Raw genomic sequence first — 27,649 nt, 5'->3', positions numbered from 1 at the left:
GCTACATTAAAACATGCTTGAAGATATGGTACTGTTGCTGTATTAGTACTTCAGGTGAGGTGAATCATAGGGCAAAGCTACAGAACTGAGTGGAATTGCATGGGAAATTGTTACCTTGCTTTACAGGACTTGTTTTGAAATTTCAGGAAGTCTTCCTGACTTCCTAAGCAAATCAAACATTGGAGGGGGGCGGGGAGGAGTGAAAACAGGGCCTCTCAACAATTTCACAACTTATGTGCAAAACCATTTTCCGGAATTGCTACTCTTTTTTACAATAATTTTTCTATGAAACAGCGTTTTTCTACAAAACATTGGTTTTGGATGATAATTCTGACCTCATCAAATTTACAAGGGTGATACACATAGTGTTCGTTAGCAATAATCTCACAAAGAAGAAGCGTCCATTCTTTAGCAACAGAGATGATAAGAAAGGGATTTTGAGTAAGACAGGGAGGCTTCTAAGGGGTAGGGCAGAATGGGATGAAATTATAGCCAAAGTACCAGAAAGTAAAGAGATGTTCACAGCTGTACCTTTGAGATGAAAGGATTTTTTTTAGGAACTGCTGAACTCATGCCATTGATGGTACTTAAAGCAAGTAGAGAGGAGCAAAATTATCTGAGATCAGTCTTAAGAAATGAGGATAAGATGTCAGGAAAGTGAGACGGAGTGGGGTTAGAGGCATTGGTGAAAACTGAGTATGAATAGGATTATAGCACTGAAAGAAGGGAAGTAGAGAATTACAGCAAGAGTGTAGAATAGGAAGAAACAACTAGCATCAGCAATAATACAGGTCATTTATTCTCTAAAACAGTTTCTCAAGAAGTAGATAAGTTCATTTTTAATTATTTGAAAAAGAAATCAGAACATTAATCTGTCTTGGTCAAAAATTTCCTTTCAAAAGCAAATAGATTCCTACGTACAGTGTTTCGCTTATGCATGGCCTTTCAGAATTAGCTCATTTTTTTATTAGAAGTGCTCTGATTCCATTATATTTAAATGTGGGAAAGAACATCTTACTAAGTCAGATGTTAACTGATCTTCAGATGAAGTATTTACATCACCTGGGACCAATTGTAAGGTGATGGCTTTGTGGAGATATTAAAATAGCTTTTTACATTTTAAAAATTCCTTTTTTTTAGGCTTCTGAATTCTTGTATGCTGTGTTTAGCAAGCTGCACCAGTAACTGCTGTAAGGAATGAAAAAGCAATTGTGTTTTCAGTTCATTAACTTTATTAATTTGACAGCTTTTTACAAACAGCCATTTCATGACTTCAGGAAACTTCAAGACTAATTAGCATAATTTCTTTACTGGAGGAAAAAGATGGATTTTTAAAAATAAGTACAGTGTGTTTTTAAACCATCTTCCCTTTCCTTCAGAAAATTCAGGTGAAATATCAGTAACTTAAGTCACTCTAAATTCTTTAGATCTGATTTAATGTTGGTCCTTCAAATGTTGAGTAATTAGTTTGATCCTTTAAGAAAGGAGAAGCTTATTTCTCTATCCATGTGCCATACAGTTCTGTCTTACTGTTTCATGTGAATGTTTATGCATTTTTAAATGCAAATAAAGTTCAAAAATGTATTTTTGGAATTGAGTGATTGTGAAATAACAAAGTTCTAAATAATGTTGCTATAAGCCAGACTATTAAATATAAAAATCATAAAAAAGCAGAAGTATAACTTATTGATGAGTTCCACGGTTACCATATTTTCATGCCTATAGCCCCATGATTTTAAGAAGATGTCTAAAAGTTTACCAATCTCCTATATAGGACCACCATTTGCAAGATCATCAAAAATTTACCAATTACCTCTGCTAATCTTGGCATTACTCTTCTGTCTGCAGAAAGATCTGGAAACGGTAACTCTAAAGACGCTGTACTCCATTTTGAGGATCGCTGGGCTGCTGCTTCAGCTTGAGATCCTTTGTAATTTGAGTGCTGAGAAGCACCCCAGAAAGCTGCTGTGCAAACAGAGAACTGCTAGAGCACCCCAACACTTCTTCCTGACAGAAATCTCATAGGTTTTCATATGGCTAAACTGAAAGGAGGAGGTGACAGGCTGCCGTGACAGTATTGAAGCAAACACTGTTCCCATCACTGATCAGTATAAGGAAAGTATGAATCCTGTTTAAAACTTCTGATTTTCGTACAGTTGGAGGTGAAAGCAATAGAAAGGTAACAGTCTTGCCCATCTTGCTTGGTCTCTCTAGTTTCTTGATAGAGAGATTTATTTACAGTTAAATTTCCATTTTAAAAGCTGTTTGAAATAGCTCTTCAGAGGAAAAATCGCTGTAACTTGTTATGCCACTTAACCGGTGCATTAATTAAAATCATAGAATGTCATTTACCTTAATGATATTTTCTTCTTCTGAACATTTCTGAACAAAATCAGTGTGCCACCATGTTAGCTTGTACACATGCATGTGAAATACATGTGTTAAAGTTGAAGCCTGTCTCCTTGTCACGTGAGTGTGGGTTGGCATACAGTTGAAATCAGTTGTGCTCTATATAATAGAGGAATTTAATGAGCAAGTAACAGTGGCTTTTAAAATGACACACTGCAGTGCACTATATGGTAGGTGACTGTAGTTATAAAACTATAATTAAGTGTGTGGGAAGTGAGAACATCTGCTAAGGGAATGGCACTTACTGTGGCCAATTTAAAAAAAATAAATAAAAAAGCCTAATGCTGTAAAAACAGCATTAAAATATTACGTACACCAGATTAAACTGAGGACATAATTTTAATAATTATATTAAGTAAACTCAAGGGTATTTCATGAAAGAAAATATTCTGTCATGCTCCATTATGTTATCTACCCTCTTTTTGTTACTCACGCTGCACTTGATGAGGTTGAATAACTGGTATTACAGCAAGGCATGTAACTGATCTACACATTTTTGTGAAACACATACCATGTCATGTGCTAGCACTCCATGAATTGAGTGGTGCTTACAATGCAGAACAACGAGCCCTGAATAACACTTGTGGTGGCGTTAGAACTGGGGCTGCTGTAGGTATATTTAAACTAATCTGATAACCTCAAAGTAACATTTCATTTGGGAAGCAGTACTAAACGCACTCAGTCAATTAAGGATTCCTGTTGGTGTCAGCGCTCCTGGGGACATTCCTTTGGCAAAATTTCACTAGGTGGTTTAGAAAGCAAAACAGGCAACATATCATACTAATGAAACAAACCTTGTCTTAAAACTTCAAAATATTCAAGCATTTTGTTTAGAACTGCATTATTAACCTCTGTAAACTAGCTGGAGTAGACTGATAGTACCTGTTACTAACGAAGTCATTTGTCATTTCCTGTTTTAAGACCCTGTTTCAAGTTTCTTGTCAAAAGCTGGAGGTCATGATTCTACAATGTAATCGTTTTGTTCACATTAAAAATTCTGGTCACCTATAGTTTAGCAAGGTTTGGACTCGGTGAGTGGAATACAGTCATGAACTTTAACACAGCTTTGTTAGGAATGTGACTTTTATCTCCCACTACAAAAATTGTGTGCCACTGAAAAAATCTGTTTGCAGATGCTCAGTAGAGATTTGGCAAAAGCAGAATATCTGAAAATCCATTCCCATCGCACATGAACAGAAAATTAGAATTGAGTACTTGAATGCTTCTAAGTGCCAGGGGTAGTGTAGGGAATGAGTGGGACTATTCATGTAGTTGCTACTGCAATGAATGCTAGAGCAAGCTGAAAATAAGGTGATGGTGTTTGCTATTCTCTCAGACCCGCCATAGACCAATCTTTGCAGAGGAAAAGGCTGCCTGGCTTGAAGACTGAGGGAATAAAAGCAGTAGACTGTGACAAATTGCCTCTGGCAGGGGAAGGGGAAGTTTGGTTTGGGGGGTAGTGGCAGGAAGACTGGGATTTAAGTGAGTTAGACAAAAGGTAAGACTGGCTAGGAAGGAATCTGGGGCTGAGAGCTGAAAGCTTACTGCAGCTGCCTAACTTCCTTACCTGAAAAGGTGGAGATTTGTCTAGTGACTCTAGAAAAGTGATTCAGGTGTCCCTGTGGTGCCAAATAATGAGACTCCAGTATTTCCCTTTCCTTTCAGAAGGAAAGAAAATCTAGAAGGCGACATGAGAAATAATTACCTTAGCTTTGTGAAGGCTATGGGTAGGAAATGCCAGTTAAAGCTACCTTTGCTGCTTCAGTTTGTTCCCTCTGCGGATGCACTTATTTCAGTACTTGTATATCTGCTTGTTTCTGCAAATCTGTGGCCTCATCCAGAGCACAAGGTGGATCTCCTCATGGGATGCGGGAGTAGGTTTGGGTAAGGAATGGACTCAATAGTAGACTTTTTAGGATCCTTCTTCCATTTGCTGACATAGTTTGTGTTGGTAGTAGGGAATGAAGTAGGAGACTGAACACTCATCCTGGTTTGTGCCCCTGCTGCTTCATTTCTGTGGTAGTGGGTGCTGTACATTATTGTGGAAGAGCATGGAAAGCTCCCACCTGTGCCTGGCTGGCAGGCAGCTTGTATTGCACTGTGTAGCCGTGCTTGACAGTGCTGTACGGGTGCCCAGGCCCCTCTCAGGTGATTCCTAACTTTGTTCCGTGTTGGCTGCATGCCTGGCACAAACCTCTGATCTGTGAAAGCTAAGCATGTGTGCCCACAGTTGCAATGAAGGGGGAGTTTGATTAGGACTATTAATGTTCGAAGTATTCTGACCAGCTGGACCCAAAGTATCTTCAGTTCAGTTACCCAAAGTTACTGAAATCTTCATCTTCAGTCTATCACTTCAGTGAGGGTACAGTGGCTTTCTTACCCAAGGTTAATTTGTTTGACATGCATAGCTGTTATAATGATCAATGTTTAAGGCAAACTAAGTTATAAATAAGGTTTGAGGCTGCATGCTGGATAATGGTCAAGCATGGTGTAGCTCCTTACAGGGAGAACATCATTCTTTCTGTACACAGGCAAATTAATTGTGGGTTGGGTTTTTTTTAAGTATTCAGAAGTTTTATGTTAAACCATTAAAATTCTTTAATTGCAGTTTATTAAAAGTTACGTGTATGTGTAGATTGCAGGTGAAAGATACAGGCATGTGGGTATGTATGTACATGTACAGGTACTTTCTGTATGTGTTTTCCCTGAGCACATTTTCTCACTAAGAAATACTGAGGGTTATGCTAGGTTCAAAAAAAGTCTTAGAAGTATTATTCCTTAGAGATAGGTCTTGTAATTTTGTAGAATGTGTGTGGTCAGTACAATTATGTCCTCTTTGAGCTGAATGTGAATTCCATTTAAATGTTCTTGAGGATATTATGAATGTAAAATATGGCTCATAGAATTATCTATCATTCAACCTATTGTTATTATACAGCCAGAACTGGAAAGAGGCAGTCTTGTGTTGATAAAGGATGATCTTGTTTCTGACTTTCACTATCTGGAATGCTGAACTAATGCATTGAGTGATTTCTTTCTCATTTAAGAGCAGGAAGAATAACAAGAGTGAGAGTCACAGGGTAATGCTTTATCCCCACACTGGAAAATCAGGTATTGGAGTAATATGTTCAGATAGGTGCGTATAAAAGCATGAACTGAGCAAGGGGTAATGAAATAGCATGATTAGTGATTAACATATTTAACCAAATAATTTAGTATTTTACCCCATCAGTAAGAATATATTATCATAATTCCTGGAGCAAACTGAGAGAGGGGAAGTCAATCCTCTGGTTACTAAAGTTAAATCTGATAATTGTCAATTTGGCTGTTAAAGAAATGAATGCTCCTTGCAGGCAGAAAATAACAATCTTCATAAATTCTAATAGATAACAGTTGTATGGTTGTACGGATAACAATTTCTGTGGTAGAAACCATATACTGTGTAGGTAAAGGTTTGATGAATTCTTATCTAAAGAACTGTAATAGTAATAATCCTGGGAAATACTAGTTTAAAAAATTGTTTATATTGAAGTTTTATTTCAATGATGTTGGCACAGTTTTGTGGTTGTAGAATTTTGCAGTGATTTTATTATCAACTCCTTAATGTCTTTTCTTAGCAGCTGCTATTTATCCAGTGATCAAAAGGGTGAACAGGTGTAGTTAATGAAACTTCAGACATTTCCTGATAGTATTTGATGAATGCTTCTAAAAAAATCTTCCTAGAATTTACTGGTTTTCTTTGTTGCTTTCTTCACCACCATTGCAAACACATGGAACTCATGTTCACTGGTTAAACAATCTCTCTTGGTTTGGCTGATCTTTTGATATCTCCTAACTTAACATTGTTTGCTATAGTATTTTTTACTGTGCCTTATTATATATGCATCACAGTGCTTAAGGACTTCTAATCAAGGACTAGCATCCCATTACTCTCTAAAGCATACAGAGACAGATCTAAATTAGTCTCCTTTCCCAAGAATTTATAATCTAAAATGAAAAAGTTATAGATGAAGGCAACAACTGAAATACAAGGAATCAATGTTCATTGGTATTAGTACAAAGCAGCCTCCAGCCATTGAGGAAGGGCTACATCTTAGCAGAGTGGGATCCCATCCTGCTATGTCTGTGGAAACAGCTGAGTGGAGACAGTCCCTCTCCAAAAGTGACGAAGCAGGGTAAGAGAAAGATGAACTCACAAAGGTGAAATCTGTCAAAAATCAATGGCAGAGCCAGGTGTAGAAACCACATGTTAATGCCCTATTACAGGGGATAATCTGCTATACCATATGGCACCTGGCCTAAAGAAGCCTCAGAGCATGTAAGTAAGACTGCATGAAAAAGTAGTTAAGTTCTGTCCTTGAAATGTCACTGAAAAGTTAAAATGACAGGGAAAGTATTAGAATTCATAAAAATAAGCAGGTCTGATGCCTCATCTTGCAGGTATACGAGTAGGTTTGATTGGCATGTGAAGCCATGAGAATGGCTGTAAGTTTCATAGGTTTAATAGTGCACCCATTTCATGAACACCCCTCTGCAAACATATCTTAACTTGCAGCAAATGGGAATATAGATATTCTTTGTTTTCCTGATCTTTTTGCTTAGTGGATCATTGGACAGTTCTGAGAAGATGGGACCTTTTCCCATGAGTGGTTTTCAGCAACAGAATTTGATAACCATCAGTCAAGGGTCTGATAGTTTCTCTCCCACTGTATAGTCAGATTCCATTTCCCTTTCAAAGTTTGATTTTTTTTTATTCTTTTTTTTTTTTTCCCCCCCCCCAAGGTCCTCAAGTTTTCCAGGTTATGTCAGTGACTCCTGCTTCATGATCGGAACAAAGAATGCTAGAACAGTCTGCCTTTGGGATTATAATTGCCAGATAACTGACTATCAGTAAAAGAAATCTCTGCAATATGTTTTAATAAAATGGATTGACAATTTAATATAATTTTGAGGTGCAATTGCATGAAAGGCTTGTGGAAAAGAACTATTATATTTTTTTCTTTCATGTTCTTAATTGTGTTCCAAGTTGCTTTGTAGATTCACGTTTGCCTTTGAGTCATTTGTCAGCCCCTTGGATATCAGACAGTATCGTTTAGATTTCTCATGTGCTTGCTTGTTCTCTTTCCAGCTGTTTCTGTCAAATAATGTAATTTTTTTCCCAATTTAAAAATTATTTTTTTCCCACGTTTCTGTGAAGATGGAACCTTTTTGTATGCCTTCTCTCCTAACTGTTCTTACACCATTCTGCTTAACCTTTGTGAGTTTTAATGTTGTACTATTTCTGACTTGCTCTAGGGTCAGTAAAAGATGAGCCAGAAGTCTTAAATGTACTGGTGGACAATTAAGAATTGAGAGGGAGAGAGAAAGATAAGTATCTAATCTTAAAGAAATTAACCAAATCTCTAGAACTTTCGAAATTCAGTTAGCAGGTATGGGTAGCTAATATTAACAGTTCTTAATTATGTGAGTTTAACTGTGCTCCCAATTATAATGGTTAGTAGTTCTTTCTTTGGCTGTTTATATTAAGAAGAATCGTAGGTTTTTTTGTTGCATAAAACCTTGAGGCTTGTTGGACTTCATTAGGTATGAAACGAGCTGATAGCACAGTGTGCGTACTAGTGTTGTAAACAGTAGAAGTTGTGTTATGTGTATTATACGGAGAAGGGGAGTGAAGCTATTTGATATGAAAATTCGTGATTGTGACCCTTGGGAAACAGCAAAATATAGTATCAGCAAAGCATGCAAATGCAAGCTTGCGAAGCTGATTATTCAGTTTTTCATGTGTTGTACATAAGGAGTTTTCCTTTGTTTTGAGAGCACATAGTATTGCTGCTGCTAAATGTTTTCTTTCCTGCAGTTAAATCTCTAATGGGACTACAGTTATACAAAGCAATGCTAAGATTCTTCAGAAATGGTAAAATGTGCTAAGAGTTAATGAGATAAACAGCATGGTATAAGACAGGCTTTATAGCAGGGAGGGAAGATAGAAGTTTAAAGCATTTGACTTGCTTTGAAAACTTGTAAATGCCGAGTGATTTAGGTATCGAGGTATCGAAGTCTTAATATTAACAGAAGCTGAAAGAACTTACTCTTCCAAGAGGCAGCTGTGACTTTTGATGAGTCTTACTTGTTTATATTTGAGTACAGTGTCACTTAACTGTTACTTGATCTTTCTGTCACTAAAGTCTGGTATATGTCAGTAGGAAGATTGAAAGGCTACAAGTAGTTCCTCAAGCAGCGCAACTGAAGAAACCTTATGTCTGTTCAGATCAACAGTGAATAAATCTGTTCTAGCTTTTGCTTCACAGCTATGCTCTTTAATCTGTACTAAAATCTTTTGATCATTCCCCATTTTATTGCTCTCTGGTTCATGTAATTGTGGGTTCACAGGGTAGATCTGCATACCAATCAACAAAGCTAAACTAGAAGATGGGTTCAAGGAAGGTGCCTGACAGGCTTCCTCTGCTGAGAGGCACCTGGTCTGCAGGGCCAGAGTACTGCTGATCTGAAGTCAAGCCCCTCTGTGGATGTCAGGCTTCAACACCTTTTGCTGTAGAAAGTCACTCCTACTTCCTGATGTTGACACCCCCTTTGGAACTGAATCACACCAAGGCTGTTCTGTGAGTTCAAATTATATTAGTCATCAGAGAATCCATGCAGAGCTTGACACGAATGCTTTCATAATGGGAAGAGCTTGGGTTCAAGTCTGCACCTTCTTAGGCAGCAGAAATCTTTAGGTTATTTTTGTCGATTGCCTGGTGTCTAACAAGGCAAATGAAATGGGGGGGGGGGGGGAGTTTTGTGGCTGGGATCATAAGGTATGTGCATTTATCCACACACAGCTCCTAACTCTTCCTGTATGAATTCACTTATCTCTAATAACACTAGGATATATTGCCTGTTTGGCTTTGATAAGGTCTGTATTCTCCATGGGAATTCCTCATGAAACTTGTAAGCCTTTGATGTTATTGAGACCTCTGCATCTCTGTCAAACTTAGCCAAAATTGGCTGAAAATTTTAAGTACTTAGTAGGGGTACTGAAAGTTTCCCTGTGTGATCCCATCAAACTTTTACCTTAGAAAATAATAAGGATTAAAATATTCCAGTGAATATCTTCTTAGTTAATCTTTTAAGTTATAGGTATTCTTTTTGTCTTTATGAGCATGTTATAAAAAGTTCAAAAGCAAATCCTGCTGCTTCAGCATACTCACTAAGAATATATTAAGGAGTCTTATATCACCCCACACATTGGTCTGACTCAGCTAGATGTAACATTATGTAACTGTAGTTCAGGGAAGCATATTTTCATATTTAAGACAAAACCAGTGGAAGGAAACAAGAGGATTTTTCTTTGAATGAACACTATACCCACTGATTATATTGGGAGTGGCATTGACTCATGAAAAAAAACACTGGAAAGAATTCTATTTAGGTGGAGATTTGGGCATGTTTAGTTTCAAATTGATAAATAATACATACCTAGTAGAAAGGAGCAGGAATGCATTTTTTGTCATAATGGATAAACATGGAAAATTTTATAATACTTGAAGTATTCAGGTGACCAGTAATTTGCAAAGTCCTGGAAATGAGTGATGAAACTAAAACTTGCTTATGTTCCTAATGTCTTTGGTATTTACTGAAGGCTAATGAACCCAAATATAAGCCTCAAATGATGTATTTTAAACAGGAACATATCTCTGACTATGCTTGTTGTTCACGTCTTGAGAAAGTTGGAGAATTCTGGGAATATTTGGATTTTCTGGGAAATAAAAATGTGAGGTAAAATTTTAAAGAATGTCTAAAAGATTGACAGTTGGGTGAATTCTGGGTACCAATGCTAAATATTGTATTTACTAGAAGATAGATACTTCACTTTGGTGAAATGGTTGACACTTCCTCATCAGGCTTTTTTTTCTGTCACTAGCTTCTACATTTCCAAAGAGTGATCTAGAAAGCTGGTGTGTTGCTAGTGCTACATAGTTCCCTGTTACACTAGGGAGAAAATTGGTCAAGTTGTGTATACCAGAGTACTAAGCTGGGGGCACAATGAACACCACTGTCTTCTGGGGTTCCAGGTGTTGAAATCTCTTCCCGAGCATCTGTACCGGAGCAGAACTGCCTTGCTGCCCGTCCCAAAGTGAAGTAATATGTAAATGAATGCCACAGGCAATCATCTCCTGTATGGGTTCTGGCTAACAGACAGGGGCTTATTTGTGCACCTGTAACATCTAAGCTTACCTGACAAGGGAACTTCCAGGACTGAGAAGATACATAGTGCGTTTTAGGCACTCTGTCTTGAAGGTGGATTTTTTTGTAATTTTGTCTGTGGACACTAATCTATTGCATATCTACTTCAGTGACATGCTGTCATACAGTAATCTTAAATCATTTTCAGCCTACAGAATGAGTTAATTTGAACAAAGACAGTTCCTGTAAAATGACAGCAAAGGAGGAAGCCACAAGCAGGGAATGAAAATAACCACCACTAAAGGCTAGAAATTTACAATTTTCTAATATTAAAAACAGTAGTAGATGCCTGGAGAAAAGGGTAAGAAATGTGAATTGCAGTCAGGAGTTAATGGGACTTTTTTATTTTAAGCAATAAAAACAATGAAAAAAAGTCACAAACACTACAAGCATGACTGGAATTATTAATAAAATTTCCTCTAGTTGGTAGAGCTTTAAGGAGATGCAGAATGTAAAAGCAGCAGTTTGCACTCCCTTTTGCAGCTGTAAAAATAACCAGTAAAATGTACAAAATGTTGTCAGCTTGAACAACTTTCTTGGTATCCTACTATACTTGCAGTTACATTTCAGGAAGAGGTTCTGATATTGAAGCATCTGAGAGGTGTTTTGAGATGACAGCAAGTACTTATTTAGAATTAAGTGCAGAAGTTTGATTTAAGTTTGTTTTTCAGTACATGGCTAGTCAAAAGAATACATATCTAGTAAAAATTATGCTACAACAGGAGAAATTTTAAGCTTCAAGTTTTTCTCTAGGGAGAAAGACTTACTTTTAAGTTGATACCGATTTAAATACAAGTGTTTGAACTTTTCGTACTGATACTGTATGCAATAATGAATATTGCTGTAAGAAACCTTCAGTTTAGAAACATGTAGTCTTTGCTTTCCTCTCTCATCAGATATTTAGCTAATTTTCTCAGTTTCATGAAGAAACAGAGGGAAAGGAGGAGGTATTAGCACTGTCTCTTAATCTTGCATTTATAGCATTCTCAGAAAAATTACATTAGGAAAAGAGTTCAAGGTCTGGAAAGAAGTTCCCAAGTCATCAGATACATTCCCCTGCCTTCAGACAGCCACGTTTTTCACATACGCTTGTCAAGTTCAGGCTCTTAAGTTTGACCACAGCATTCCTGTAAGTGCTCCCTACCTTAATGACTGTCATGAATAGAAACTACCTTATGATTTTCTATGATGTCTTCACAGTCCTGTAAGCAAAATTTAAAAATTAAAATTACAGAAACTATGATGGCAATTGTCTGCCTGTGTTTTGTTCTTTGATGGTCTATCTGAAAACACTTTAATTAGAAGTGGATTATTCAGCTTTTTATAGGGCGAGGCAATGTGATCTGGGACAAACAGTACTTATGCTTACGTTTAACATTAAGCCTAGAAATAGGTCTGTAGGGCCTACATAAAGCATATGCTTAAGCGTATGCTCAGCGTATGCCTTGGTGGTTGGATCTTAGTACAGGCTCCGTGCCATTTTGTCATTTTGTTGCATATTAATGAATTGAAACATGGTGGAGCCTTCTTTGGTACCTTCTCAATTTTTTTACTACAAGCACCGTCTACCTGTGCTCCATCAAACATTTTTTCATGCAAACAATACGTTGGTATATATGCCTTCCTTCTGTTTAGGGGCTCAAAAGGAGAGACCTCTGCTCCCAAGGAAGCTTTGGGACAGTTGTTTCTTCAGGTGAGTCACTGTTGCCACAATCTAAACATTTTGCAGTCTGTCAAGCTCTCATTGCATTCTCATTGCCATAGTCACCCTGCTACAGCTAAACATCTGAAACATTTTCTTTTAAAAACAGAGAAATAAAATAGTCACCTTCACCATTTTCCAGAACTAATGCTTCATACTTTTTTTCCCCCCTCCTTCGCTGAATGCATGAGTTGGTATCTCAAGTATATTGGCCTGTTGCAGAGATGAGAACAGGAATGCTCTCCAGAGTCTTAATGATTTGGGTTAAAAGAATTTACTACCACGTGCAAATTAGGATATAGAATCCTGCCTGGTAACAAATATGTGTTTGTAGATTACCTGCCATGTTTAAACTGACTGAATAAACAATCCTTGGAGTAAAATCACAGGCTGATTTGTCTCCTTAATTTTACAGATATTTTCTCAAGTAGATTACTGTCTCTAGCTCAAACTGTGAAACTGGCAAACAACATTAATGCAAGTCTGATGCTCCTTCTCACGCAAATCTGGAAAGCTGCTCTCCTCTCCAAATATCTGGGCAATGCCGTCTACCTAAGACCATGAAAATCTATCACTTTCCAGCCAGATCACACACACATCTATCCTGCTGTTGATCCATCTGCACTCTGTATTGTAAGCCAATTGCTCCTCTCACCAAAGGTCCTTGGGGTAGAATTCATTACAAAGGATGGTAACTGTGAAGAGCACATACTAGAATTAGCTTTAAAATTAATATAAATACTGTTTCAGCAAATTACATTTTAAACCTGCTTTTTATAATATCTTTTGTGAAATGGCAAGAGTAAATAACAGGTAACTTAGAATCTGTTAAAAAAAAGTCATTAGTCAATTAATACTGTCTGGTTGATCTCTGTCATCTTATAAAAGTTGACTTGATTATGGTCTTGTATTCATGACTAAACTGAGGGCGGGGAAACCTTTCTTGACTTCTCACTAACCCTTTTTATAGCTCCCTATAAATGTGGAACAGAAGGGGTGACAGAATGGCTCCCTGCAGCACCCCACACTTCAGAACTTACCAGGAACAGAAGCAGCAATCACAACAAGCTATCAGGGTCTCTTGGAGAAAATAGAGCAGGTGTCAATGAGATTCCCTCAAGTCTTTTCCGTAGCGCCTCTCAATGCAAAGTATTGCTGAGCTGAGGTAATCTTTGTAGCGTTATCAAGAAATACAGGGAGTTATCAAGAAATAACATGGCAATATCTATTACTAATTTAGTGAAACTGTAGCAATTATAACTGCAGCTGTATTCAACCTGACACACCCATTTCTGTGCATTAGTGCAGTCGTTCACGTCCTACTGCATTACCTCTGCCAGATGAAGCCAACTATAGAAGAATGTCATGAAGATTAATCCTGGATCTCTGCAAAGTTTAGGCAGTTTAGGTAAAACTTAGTGTTCTTTTAACTCAGCATCTAAAATCAGATGTGAGCTTAGTAGAAAACCTGCCTGATCTAGGTGACTGAACAGCAGTCTGATTTTGCAAACTCATGCATTCCAGTAGCGCTTTGTGTCTGCATAATAATTACAGGTATTCCTTCCATCGCGGCATTAGCTATCTAAGAGCAGAGTATCTTAGCTGATCATCGGGCATCCTTTTTGGCAGTGAAGAGTGTCTGATGCTTCCAGTGGAACATTCATCTTTCCTCTGTCGGGGTTTATATTAGAGCTATTTACAAACCCATTCATGAAGAACAATTTTCAGGAGGCAATGAAGTAGGAACAGAAGTACAAAGCAAAAAAACCCCTTTGCTCCCCCCACCTCTGCCCCACACACGCACTTTCTTGAAGTAAGGATCTTAAAGACTGCTTGAAACAATGCTGAGTAAAATGCTTTCAGGCATATGACTGTTAAGTTCATTGCATTCGGTTGGATCATACTGCCAGTATCATTAAGTATTTGAATGCTACTTCAGCTCCTTGGAAGCAGAGAATTTCAAATAATTTAATATTTAAATGCAAGGCCTACTGTTTGCATGAGTGTGATCTATATTGCCTTATTTAGATGCATACTTTTCAGGTATGCAAGACTAATTTGTTCTTCAGCAAAATGAGATTAATGTGGAAACGTTAGTGGTTTGTATGCAATCCTTTGCTGAGTGTCAGCAATGCAGCCTAAGCTGTTCAGATGGAAAAAACTCTTAGGAGGACAAAGCCGTAGTGCTAAAACTGAGTGTTGTCTGTTAAAACTGGAGTAAGAGTTAAGCACGCTTCTTGTAAATATATCAAAGCCACCTGCTAGAAATCATTTTGGCTCTGCAGTGTTCCAAGAGTTCTGTACTTGTTGGGTCTGAAAATAAATATCATGTTGCATTTCGTAGCTTGCATGCGGTACCATCAGTGATTCAGTTCCAAGCTAAAAAGAAGGCTTGAAAATGGTGTCTCCTCTAGCACCCTGAAAACACTGTAGGAATTAGAGGCTTTAAGAATATTCTGTAGCTGTTATAGAAATCCAAGATTTCATTCAAAGATAATTTATCAAAAAATTAATAAAATAGTTTACCTTAATTTTTAAAAGATCTTTTAGAAATTCTCAGAGGTAGCTGCAGCATAAAAAGAATGTAATAAAACTTTATTCACTGCCCCATATCTGTTTCCATAGTTCTCAAGAAGCTTAACGTGCATCTTTTTTGTCACAAAACTGACTGAATAATAGCAGCAGAGTTCAGATAGTTTTTAAAAAAAACAGTAAGTTTTTCAAGCAGTAGAGAATCTGGCCTCATGATGAATACAGCAGTATGCATGTTGCCTCAGAGGTACAGTTAATTCAGGGTTCCTGCTGAGTTAAGCTGGAATTCTGTTTCAATATTTTGTTTACTTGTGCTAATTAGTATCTTGAGTCTCCCATTGTAAACAGGGACCCTCCTGTACACATTCCAACTTCTTCCAATGTAGTCAGGCAGTTTATATTTTTAATTTATGTTTTGAAGTTGTACTATATTAAATATTCTGATTTTCCCTTTGTTTTATCCTGAACTTGATGTGGGAACAGTGCAGAGGGAGAATGACTTTTTTTAGCCCTTGGTATTTTGGCCTCCAGTGTGTCTGCCCACTTAGTAAATTACAGTGGGCAGCATATATGTAACAGTACAGCTGAGATTGGCTAGTACACAGAATGCCATTGGAAACCTTTTATGCATTTATCTTTTTATCTCTAAAAGAGCCTGAATAAAAGAGCCATTAAAGCTCCTGATCCTAAGACAAAGCTGTGACATAAACTGTCAGTAGATAGAAAATTCTGTCTAGTTTGTCCTGTGACATACCATCAGTAGGTTAAAGTTGCCTGTTAATGTAGGATGTCATGCTTTTTCTACAGTTGTAGTTTGGTTTTGTGGAGTATTACTATTAGTTTGTTTGTAAGTACTGTAGAGAGTTGGGATATCTAAATAAAGAGATTAAATGTTTGCGTGCTTTTTACATTATTTTGGTGTAAATTATTACCTTTAAAAAGCACATTGATGTATAGTGACTTGATTCCCTACCTGTTGACTCAATCAGGAGTTTTGAAGTGGATTCCTATGGATGCTAAGACACATACCCTAGTTCTGTGCATAGCAATATGGTGAGCAACATTGAGTGTTGGCGTTGTCTGTAGAGACACATTAAATCACTGGATGAAAACAGCCACATTTCCTGCTTATAAACCGTTGAAAAAGACCTGCTAACTGGCTGCTTAAAAAATATTTGGAGAGACCTACTCTTTATATCTTTCAGTGTGCACAATGGAGTGAATAAAGCTTATAAGCAGCCTTTAAAAATATTTCCCCATTCCTGTACAGGAGTAATTTTTAGTTTATAGTTTCAAGACCAAAAGTCAATCACTAGGTTTTTATCCCAGAGCAAATGTTTACAACAGAGGTACTAAACACTTGAAAATAGAGTAGCTTATAATGGAAGCGACAGCTCATCTTTAACTTTGGAAGGACAAGCAGTACCAATTTAATTAAAGCTGTGTTAAAATAGGACTGTGATTTGTATCACAGTGATTCTCCACCCCTCCAAGAAGTCCTGCTGCCATTTTGTACCACACATTCTTGTCTTGTGCAAATTAATAGATCGTTTTATTTTCCACAGGAAACCTGAAGACTTTTATAGCAAATCCCCCAGTGTCAAAATGAACACAGGTACGCTGCTTCTGTGAGATTTTTCTTTACTCTTATGTGTTGTTTAGTAAGCAGAGAAGGTCCCAAATTTATTTAAATTTCCATGAGCAAATTGTACTTTAGTTGGTGCTGAATTCAAATTAAGCAAGATATTTTAATAGTATGTCTGCTTCTGTGCATTTGTATTCCATATATAAAATTTACATACATGTTTTTCTATGTATGGATATATATGGATATGTGAAATATACATGCATGTTTAGCTTTCTGCGCTTAAGTATCAGTTTTGTATGTGTATGTTTTATGTAAAAATACGTAGTATGAGGACATAACAGCTATGGAAAAGCAATGTTAAAGCATCACATTTTCCTAAGAAAACGCACATGCTTTAAAAATGCTTTGTTTTCATTCTCTACTGTTGTTAAATTAAAGGGCATATAAATACTACCCTGTATTACTAGCTACACTTGCTTAATCAGATGAGAATAACTATTTTGTACTTAGAGCACTTTGTATTTTCTCTTAAGTTGCTGTGATAGATGTATTGACCAGTTGAAGTACTCTATAGGAAGTTATCTTCATGATCTGTGACAACATACTAATATTTGCTCCTGAGTCACTGAATTCAATAGATAGTGCTGCTGGTTTTGCTGGAAGTGGGAACAGGCCTGTCGAAAGCAGACTGGTGAAATCCTGGCCTCACTCCTGTCAGGTGTAGATTTTCAGTTGTAGTCAACTCTTTATACTCCATGGGCGAACTGTCTGGTTTGCAGATTAACTGTGGCGTGAGGATAGACATATCTATCCTTTCCAAACCAGTTGGTTTTATCATTGACTGTAGTGCTGCACCATGACAACAGCCATGACAACCTGAAATAAGCAAAATGTGTTATGTGGGACCTGAGGACCTGAACTACCTTTGAAGCCAGTTTAGGTGTTTCAGCAGCACGCTCTAAATTGAAGGGGTTAGTTTTTCCGTGGCATAGGTTGCCATTATCTAGACCACTGTACTAATCAGGCTTCCTGGCTTCCTGTTGTCTCAGACAATGACTGGAACTCAGTAGGACCATGTTCTTGGACAGCTCTTTTTAATACAAAGTTCAAATATATTGTCTCACTTGAAACCTCTATGTTTGTAAATGTAATAAGTAGGATAAATTAAATTTCTCAGTTGAGTTTGTGGGCTTTTTCCCAAAGTTTTGGTTGTTCTTAATTGTTTTTACAGATGCTAACCAGGGTGGTGTGTTTTTTTCATTTCTGGAAATAGTATTTGAAATTCGTCCTATCCTCTTGCATTTTTAGTGAAGATGTCTTTCCTAAACATGTCAGTCTGTATAATTAAGGTAGTACTGAAATACTGCTTACTTCATAGAACTGTAATTTCAGAAGTAATTCAGCTAATCATCATGCATTTGACTGTGATTACATTGTGCATTGCAATCATGAGAGTTAAAATCTTATGATAGATGTCATTTTATAGCCTCTACTTTGAAAAATGCGGATAGAGCAGTAAATTGCCAGTTTGTGCTACTGCAGCTCTGAAGTATGGCTTTGTTCTATGTTGTACTAAGATTTTTTAATGTAAACTAGAAATTCTTGAGAGAAATAGATGTAAGATATAAGTATTCTATGTGGCTGAATGACTTCTGTTGGGGATTGGGAGTCTTCTGATCACACAGGAGCCTTGAAAACAGACTTAAAAGACCTGAACACACCTGAAATCCTTTCCAGTTACCTAAGGATATCATGGTTCTAAGCTGAACTGTAATCTACTCTGCACTTACACAGTGAGAACATTTTTCAACTTGTGTGTGCTTGCTATTAATGTGCATGTTACCAGCTGCACTAAAAGGAGGTGTTGACAAAAAACGTGGCATTATCTGTCAGTTCTACTGGTGTATTGTTTCCTAACTGTAAAAAAAAAAAATAAAATATCCACTGGGTAGGGTGTATAAGTGAACATCTTGCACCTATCTGTTAATAAGGCATCTCTTTACTAAGGAAGAGAGTGACTAAGGTGAAAGCTGTTCTGCATGGTGTTCTGGTCTAGTTTCTCTTTTTTTTTTTTTTCTTCACTGTGTTGTCTTTGAACATAAAATGAGTGCGCCCCCCCCCCCCTTTTTTTCCTATTTCACTGCTTTACAACAGGAATTTGTGCATGATGCATTTGGAGGTTATCAGATACAATTGACTTGCCACTAGTTTGGTTTAAAAATATACATTTCATTTATTACTCTTGCACATAAATGAGCACCCTAGTTTGATACCAGTAACTCCTGAAGTGGCAAAGCCAGTCTATATGCAGCTTTAAAAATAAAAAGTAAATCTACTGCTTAGAGTGGGCTCCTCTAATCCACTGTTCCCTGTGGCTGCGGACTTGGCAGTCTGTCTCGGCGAACCCTGTGGAAGATATTTTTGTCTACAGAGAAAATGTTTTGAAGAGCTTTGGGTTTCAATACTCTACCATATATGGGTAGGATTTTTTAGCATTTGATGTTAATTCTGTACCACATGTTAGGAAGGAATATTCAACAGCATACAGCAATGAAACATATTAGCAAAAGCAAAGAAATAGACGTAAGATATAGGGGAGGTTTTCAGAAGTACCAAAGGTACTTTGGCTCATAGTTCCTTTTGGTGTTCAAATGCTGTCATAATTTTAAAATAGTACTCTAATAGAATGTGTGCCTTTTTAAACCCAGACTAAGCAATAATCAACAGAACAGTCTTTTTAAACTATATATAGGTTTTCGTCAACAAGACTTCAAGTACTTTACAGATTTGATGAACATCATTAACTTGGTGAGACATTTTGAGAAACTAAGTCACAGAAAACCTGAGCTACCCATGAAGCTCACATCAGATTAAAACACAGGATAAATGTGCTTATTGTTTATACTACATATGTGCATGCATAGCTGATGTTGGGGGAGAGGTAATTGCATTGAGGAATAATGAATGGATACAAGTTAATATGATAAAACAGATTCTTAGTGTCTATCCGTAAATATTTTGGCTGAGTTTCACACAGATAATTCTTGATAAATGCATCTAATTTTTAAACTATTAAACAAGTTAGCTGTTTGCATTAGATGAAGCACATAAAGAGCAGCCAAGAGTGAAAAAGTATGCAGTTCTGGAAGACTGCAAATATTTTGTGTTTGTTAAAATTATTAATGGAAGTCATCACATGGACTAATCTCTTACATTTTGTCTGGGAGACAAGAATAGAAATTCTTGAGTCCCTGCAGAGTTCCTGAATAGATTGTGAAGCCACTTTTAGATCACTAAAGCAAATTAGATGGGCTTGAGTGTCTCAGGCATTCTACCAAAAGTTTACTTTTTTAATCACTATTTATTGTAATTTAGCAGCATCAAAGAACCAAATAATAGTAGGTTCAGGTTCACCTGTGTAGTCAATGTCAGTATGTGATAAGTAGTCATATGTGATAAAAGCTTGTCTGCACACCCACAAAGGAGCTCAGAGAAACAGTGGTAGGAGGGGAAGCCCAAATAATAGCCTGCACTGCCAGGCTACTGCCGGGCCCATCACAGGAGCCATCAAAGACCCATCTCCACAAGCCTAGAGGAGTATGGGGCACAAGGGCAGGCAGGAACCCAAATTAAGGAGTCCCAAGGAATGAAGGGAGGTACAAGGGCCTCCCTTGTCCAGGCCCTTCTGAGAACTGTCCCAGGAGAGCCTTGTGATCTCCGTGGCCAGCCATGTATGTATGTGGTGTATACATGTGCTCTTGTGCTTGTGTCTGCTGGGAACACATCTCCAGACTCACTACTGGTTGGACCTGGGGACATAGAGAGGCAGCAGCTTCATCTGTCTTGGACTGTTGGATCCAGCACTATATATTTGCCTCAGAAGGCCAGAATGCAAATAGGGAGTAAGAATCCCTGATCTAAAGACTTCTAAACTTGAATTCACTGTGCAGACAAAGTGGAAATTGATACCGTTCACAAGTACAGTGGATAGAATAAAATGACCAGCAAACATGATGTATGGGTGCCATTTTTCTTTGAGCTGTAAGAGCTTATTCAAAGTTTCCTGCCCCCTGGCTGCTCTCTCTCATCTCTTCACAAGAGGTCACCGTCCTTTCATCTTTGCCAACTTGGTTTATGCCACTGCTTTTACTGACTCTCTGAAACAGTCTTTTCAAAGAAAAACCACCCCATGTTCCTAAATGAAAGTCGTGGTGTTTTGAATTGGCTCCATTCTGCTTTGGAGCAGGACCTGACCAATAGACTATTTGTCAAATAGAGCTACAGCTCACTTAGGGTGATGCTGTCTGTAGTGGGAGCAGTTGCTGGGATTGCAGATTTAGGGGGCAGGGTTAAAGTACTTATTTGTGGAGAGAAGCAGAACTATGGGAGGGAGAGAGAAGTGAGGAATGGAGAAAGGCTGAGGAGAAAAATTGTAGGAGAGGAGCTGCCAAAGGGAGAGGAGCTGAATGGTGAGCTAACAAGAGGAAGAGAGCATCCAGAGCCCCACTGCAGAGAGCGTTAGGGTACATAGGCAGATACACACATCCTCCTAGCTGGAGGGCAAGCCACCACCTTGCCTGTCTTTTCCAGTCAGTGAGTGGCTCTTTTTTTCTCTCTCTTTAAAAGTAAGTCTACAACATTGATCCTAGCATTCAGGAGTTCGTCCCTATATAGCCCTTGCTCTGCAAGATACTGTCAGAAACATGTCTCACCAGATAATCCTTACCTCCCCCGTCTCCCTCATTTTCTTCAGGACCTGCTAAGGATGCCTATTTGTCTTCTCTTGATTTGATGGGTGTACATAGGGTTTGCAGAAGAATATCTAGGCACCAACTGTGCTAAGTCGTGATTTGAGCTGGACTCGCATTTTAGGCAGCTGGTTTGATTGTGAATTATTGCCCAACTTCACATTCTATTATTGCCTGCAGACCTTAGCCGATTTGGGTCTCCTTTGCTTCAATGTTAAAACAATACCTAGGAAGACAGGACTCTCACTCCTGAAGAATTTGTCATGTCAAAACGAATAGAGAATTGTGTGTATGTGTATACATATTTGCGCACATTTCATTTTATATAAATGCATACATTTTGTATAGAATTGTTTCACATATCCTCATTTGTTCCTTGAGTAAAGCTGTGCAATATTAATTCCTTATAGTTTGCAAGTGAAATGAGCAGATAATCATTAATTCAGCCTCCCTTACTGTTTTTCAGTTCTCTCTTCTCTAGACTTAGAGCTTTTTGGTGTCATTTGGACTTCAAGAATCTGATTGAATATAGTTAGTATTTGCTGGAAATTTGATAGAGATATGAAAAAGAAATACAGGCTGGGATAAGCCTCATGAAGTTCAGCTGTGTAAGGCCATGGAGATTAGGGAAGCAGTTTGAAAACTGCCTGTTTTGAGGCAGCGTGCAGATTCTTCTGATCCTCATTCAGATATGATGCCCTTAACTTAATGGGAGCCTGACCTGAACAAAGATGGGAAGACAGAGTCCATCATGCATAAATATGTGCTTGCCCACACACATTCATATTTTATTAGAAATTTTGCACAACTCAATATAGTATATTTGTGCAGTTACATCTTAACTGAGTGCTAATTGACTCTTTTGTACAGATACTGAGAATGTTATTGCAGGTATGGGCTTCTATATATAGGGGTAAATGTTGTATGCATATATGTATATAGTCAGTTACAACATCTGTTTTAGCTATCTTGTGTGAAGTCATGTCAAACACTTTGCTAGATAATGGGTCCACTAAGTATAAAACTCTGGTTCAGTTCAGTTACATTAAAAACTAATTTGAAGCCGAATTTCTTGAAGTTACAATGATAAAATATTTGTAGTCAGTTTTCTGGTCGTCTTCCTTTCCTCCCACTTCAGTTTCTCTATCCTGAAATTCAGGAAGGTAGCTCTTGAAAAAATACAAATAAAGCGTCACTTTGTTTGAATAAAAGATGTGACAAACATCTTAACATCTTCTAACAAAACTGTTTGCCTGTTAGCTTGTATTAATCAAGTAAAGTATGTTGTTAAAAGTCTGCCAATATTCGGATAAGAACAGAACCTCAATATCAACACATCATCAAATCACCTTGGAATTACTTCTGGTGTATGTCACAGGGGGAGGGAATGCAAGAATGGAAAATGTGGTTTTAATTACCATTGCCATTCTATATTTATATAGGCAGACTAAAACAAATGTGCAGATTTGATAGCCATTGTCTTTGTTTCACATGTACAGCACCAGTAATTAATTGTGGGTGATGCATTGCTTTTGACTATTGCTCACTGAAATCATTTGGCCTTTTGCCTTGAGACTTGGAATGGGCAATCAGTCTTTGGAACTGCTTAAACTTGGGGCAGTGGCTCTGATGCTTGCCAACGTTAACAACTACTTAATGCATATCCTGCCAGACCTGTGGCCAGAGGGCTCTGCTATTTCGGGGGAATACTGGAATGGGCAAAGAAATACCAGGAGCTCACTTCTCTTGCAGGTGTGGGCTAAAGATGTCTCTGTGGCTCAAATTACTGCTATCATAGGAAATACTTTCTACTAATAGGTTGCACATCTTCCTTAAGCATAATTTTATAAAACTCCCTGTCATAGGACGCAGATATAAAAACCGTTAGGGCCTCTATTGTAGTTCTGGTTCTTCTTTACTTCAGTGGGGCCCTGTATAAAATTTCAGTAATATCAAATATGAAAATTAAAATAATTATTATAGTAAAGAGCAGAAAAATATTCTAGTTAAATATAGTCAGGAAGAATATTTATTAACTTGCTTTTACAACTATGATAGAGTTGCTAAAAAGCTAAGTTCTGGGAAAGCTACCTTCTAATAGTAACAAAGTATTTATAAAACAGAATGAGAGCTCCAAGTGAGAGAAGAGTAGAGACTGAGGAAAGAAAGGAGTCATGCAAGGTCCAGAAGAAAGGTTTTTTCCATTCCTGGTTGTTCAGAGTGATTTTAAATTTCTAGTCATTCCCTCGGGATGTTATTGGGTTCCAGACATATATTTTTTAATCTTCTGTTAGATAAAAAAAGAAGAGGGGGAGGAAGAGCAAGGGTGTTCCACCAAAACAACGAAAAAATTATGGCATCCTTAGTAATTTTGTTTCTTGAGCTTAAAGGATCCAAAAGACTGAACAAAAGCACTTTGTCAGCTGATCAAACATAAGCTTAGTTTATGAATGATGTCTTTCTAATGCATACAATGAAATTATTTTACAGTGCAGATTACTGATTAATATTACTCTGGAATGCTTAATCTTTCATCTTGATTACTTGGGTTTTTTTACTAATTAGCTATAATTAAGCAGTCTTTCAGGTAACAGAATGTATATATTTCCCTAGTGGATTAACTATTAAATATTGCTTTCTTTACTTATTTTCTGTGAGGTTTATTGTTATTTAAAGCTTGAGAAATTTTATGTGTTCTGCTAATCCGTGAAACTTGTAAATTTACACGTTCCTGCAGCAGTTCCCTAACTGCATGCTTATTTTCACATATGTTTGGTGTATCTCACACTGTGATATGTTGCATGTGCTTGCTCCCTTTGTCTGGGGCTGCTGTCTGTATTGTTTTGTGCTTCCAGATAGCGGTGGGTGTGCTCACAAACGTGCTGCAATGTCTGTCACATTAACAGCTGTGAAGAGAGTTCAGAGTTCTCCAAACCTATTGGCCTCAGGTATAACCCCTAACCAGTGCGATAATACTCCTGAATGGCTTTTCTATAGTGTTACACATTCCTGCAATATTACTCTGCAAGAAGGAGAAGGGTAACTGTATTTTCTGTTCCACTGACAGGTCTGTTACTTCTACAATGCTCTTTAAAAAGTGGTCTTAATTTCTCTCTGCATATGCTTAGTAGCCATTAATGAAAAAAATTAGGAAGACTTAGGAAAAATCAGTTATTTATTAATTAATTTTGCCTTTGAGTGCTATGTCCCTTGTTTGTTTTTTTTCAAGATAACATAGCATGAAAAGTAGGTTTTGTTTATTACAAATTTTGTTTATTGCAACTTGCTTTAAAAACTCTTCTCAAAGGAAAAGAATCTGAATGTTATTGTAAAATGATTGTCAGAAGCCAGATTAACTTTAAAAAAAAATTTATCAAGCATGTTTTCCTAAAAGTGTTTAAAACAATAAAAACATGCAGAATATTCAGTACACAGGCAGAACAGCTTCTTAGCAATACTCAGGTCTGGTGTCAGAAGCCAGATTAACTTTAAAAAAAAATTTATCAAGCATGTTTTCCTAAAAATGTTTAAAACAATAAAAACATGCAGAATATTCAGTACACAGGCAGAACAGCTTCTTAGCAATACTCATGTCTGGGTTTGCAAAATTTAATCTTAACGGATATCAGCTGCCCAGGTTCACTGGTGAATTAGGTAGTTGTACGTATAAATCAGTAAGGAATCTTGAGTGATGTAGACTAATTTACACCAATCTGAACATGCAGTGTTCACACCAAACAAGCATAATGCAGGAAGGTGAACAAAGAATGATCCAGAAAATAATTGCAAGATAAAGTCTTTGTTTTGTAGATCTTCTCAAGGGTAAGACTAATCCCCAGGAATAAGAACTGTTAGAATTTATGAAGCAAATTAAAAATTTGGTTGCTACTCTTTGTAAGGATAGTGGAAGTATTATTGGGATTACTGCATGTATGTAAACTTAAGAAAACATTGGGTTCTTATTTCTTAGCAACCCTTCTAACAAATTTTTATCACTTAAGCATGTGATACATATCTCTTAATGTCTTGCTTTGTTGCAAGTGATAAGGAGTGCTTTTAGTACTATAATTATTGTACATTTAAAATATTTTTAATTTGTTTAGAGATGTTGTTATTTTAGTTTCTTTAGGAGAAAAAACCACTAATATATCTACAAGTAATTCAAAAAACCACCAGAATTTAAAATCTTTTCTGTGCTGGCAGTATGTATGTATCGGTTTCTGTGTTTTGCTTTGAAGTGATGAAGAAAGCATCACACATTCTGGTGTGAAGGGGGAGAGAAAATCCTGACAGAATCTGTAGGCATTTTCTTGGTTTCAGATTAAACCTTTCCAGCTCATCTTAAAGGGATGATATTTCTTTTGCTATCTAGATTTTAGATGATAGTATATCGCATTATTTACTAGAAAAAAAACCCACAGCAAGTATTTCTTTGTTACTGGCTGTCTGAAATAGCAGTGATTAAATAACAGTAACTCTCAGCACACTATAACCTGTAGAATTTGTGCAATGAACATTGCACAGTTACCTATGGTCTAATATTCTGAGGTGTGCTTAGATAACAGGAGGGAATTAGGTAACTGAACAAAAGGACTCATAATATTTTTCAAGTTGTGTCATGTTTTTATTTCTGACACAAATTAATATTAGATGTTTCTTTTTCAGGCTCTGATTCTCAGTCTCCAGATTCAGGTAAATAAAACACTGATATTTATGCATCCGTGTAATACCATGTAAGTGGATGAATTATAAAAATCTTCCATTTATTTGATTTCATTACTCCATATATCCACATTCTTTAAGGAAAGCATCACTGAAATTGTAATAATAATTGCAAGTGGTTAAGACCTCAAATTCAGGTCTCATTTGAAAGCAGTGTTTCCTATAACACCGTATGTGTTGTCAGAGAATGAATTGTGTGGGAGAATACAGACTGCTAATTTGCCACCTTTAGCTTCAGTGGCACTTGCTATTTTATTTTTACTCCCTTACTCAGGATTGCAAGTTCTGCCCACCTCACTTAGCAACCTGCTCACATAATGTGTTACTTTTCCCAGCCTCTTACAATGTTTTGTCTTCAAATCTGTAACTTGTTGAGGTAGGATAGTATCTTCCTCTATGTTTGGACAATGCCCTGGGGGCCCTTCGGCTCTGAGAATAGAGACAAAACATGGTTAGTTGGTTGGAAAATTGAGGGGTCATTCAGATTTGGAAATAAGATGCATTATTGGAACAACTAATCAGGTATTGTGGTGAAATCTGGTGAAACTGCCATGACCAACTAACTTTAAGCAAGCTGGGATGTTTTTCAAAAGCTGATGCAGCTGTGAAGTTCAAGAACCTAATCTGTGGAAGTACTTCAGCCTGCTTTATATGGGGGCTGAAGCACCAATGTCTCAAAAGGACTCCCAAGGTTAAAATCCATAGTATATATGAATGTTGTGGGGAGATATCAAATGGCAGTATTGTTAATGCTTGAGTTTTCTAAATTTTAAAGATAAATATTTTGTGAAGTGGTAGCTTTAGCCCTGTTCTTATAAATTCCATGATTATACCAGCAGCAATGTCAGTTGTGTAGTAGCTAAACTTTTCCACAGTTTGTTTAATAGCGGAGTTGCTATGATGATAGCAATATAGAGATCTACTAATCACAAAAGAAAAAAACCAAAACTATTTTATTCTTTTTTCCTCACAAAAGCTTGGAGATCTTACAATGATGGAAGTAGAGAGACACTGAATGGAGATGCTAGCAGTTCATCTCTTACAGCAAAAGGTTTTAGGAGCGTGCGGCCAAATCTGCAGGATAAAAAATCACCAACTCAGGTAAAACTGAACACACCAAGTTTCATGCTTTGGTATTTGTGTGTGGGTTGTTCTTGGGGGAGAGCATACATAGATGTGATACCTCAATGGAACATCATCCTGATGTCTTTCCGATAGTGCAAATCACCTGTTCATATGGGGCGTTACAAACTGTTCTACTGCATAGATAAAGTATACTCCACAGAGGATGTATGCCTCCAGGTTAATTACCAGAAATTGCTTTCAATGAACAAGACAGCCAGCTAAATAAAAGTAGGTCATACACCAATAAAAGCTTTCTAGGAGTGTTGTCAGACTTCAAAGAGTATTTATTAGTATTTTACACTTGGAGAAATGCATCAGTCATCAAAATAATATCTGAAGATAAAGGTTTATTAATTATAAGGTAGGCAATGTTGCTGCCTGTTTTGCAGAACAATATAATTAGAGCACATTAAAAAAAAACCACTTAACTTGGAAACATATTTATCTGTCCAAAAAAGATTAACATACAAATGTCAATACTGTTTGTTACTATTTTAATTCAATTCTGTGTGTTTTATGTATGTGTATTACTTGTGAATAATAGCTTGTTATCTAAGATCATGGAGTACATTTTGG

The 27,649-nt window shown here is 37.1% G+C and overlaps 1 protein-coding gene across 16 annotated transcripts in view; it reads left to right on the top strand.

Moving 5' to 3' along the window:
• Positions 1-27,649, top strand: part of SORBS2 (sorbin and SH3 domain containing 2) — a 187,472-nt gene that overhangs the window by 83,792 nt on the left and 76,031 nt on the right. For all 16 annotated transcript variants that reach the window (XM_069788410.1, XM_069788463.1, XM_069788454.1 and 13 more), the window contains 4 exons: positions 16,456-16,505; positions 24,082-24,174; positions 25,892-25,918; positions 26,925-27,049. In XM_069788410.1, coding sequence (XP_069644511.1) covers positions 16,496-16,505; positions 24,082-24,174; positions 25,892-25,918; positions 26,925-27,049 — 255 coding nt within the window. In that variant the 5' untranslated portion in view covers positions 16,456-16,495. The remainder of the gene's footprint in view (positions 1-16,455; positions 16,506-24,081; positions 24,175-25,891; positions 25,919-26,924; positions 27,050-27,649) is intronic.

Source organism: Haliaeetus albicilla, chromosome 1, assembly GCF_947461875.1.
Source record: "Haliaeetus albicilla chromosome 1, bHalAlb1.1, whole genome shotgun sequence".
In the NCBI taxonomy this organism is placed as follows: Eukaryota; Metazoa; Chordata; class Aves; order Accipitriformes; family Accipitridae; genus Haliaeetus; species Haliaeetus albicilla.
Note: the sequence above shows the minus strand (reverse complement) of the source record. Positions and strands in the feature narration are given on the sequence as shown.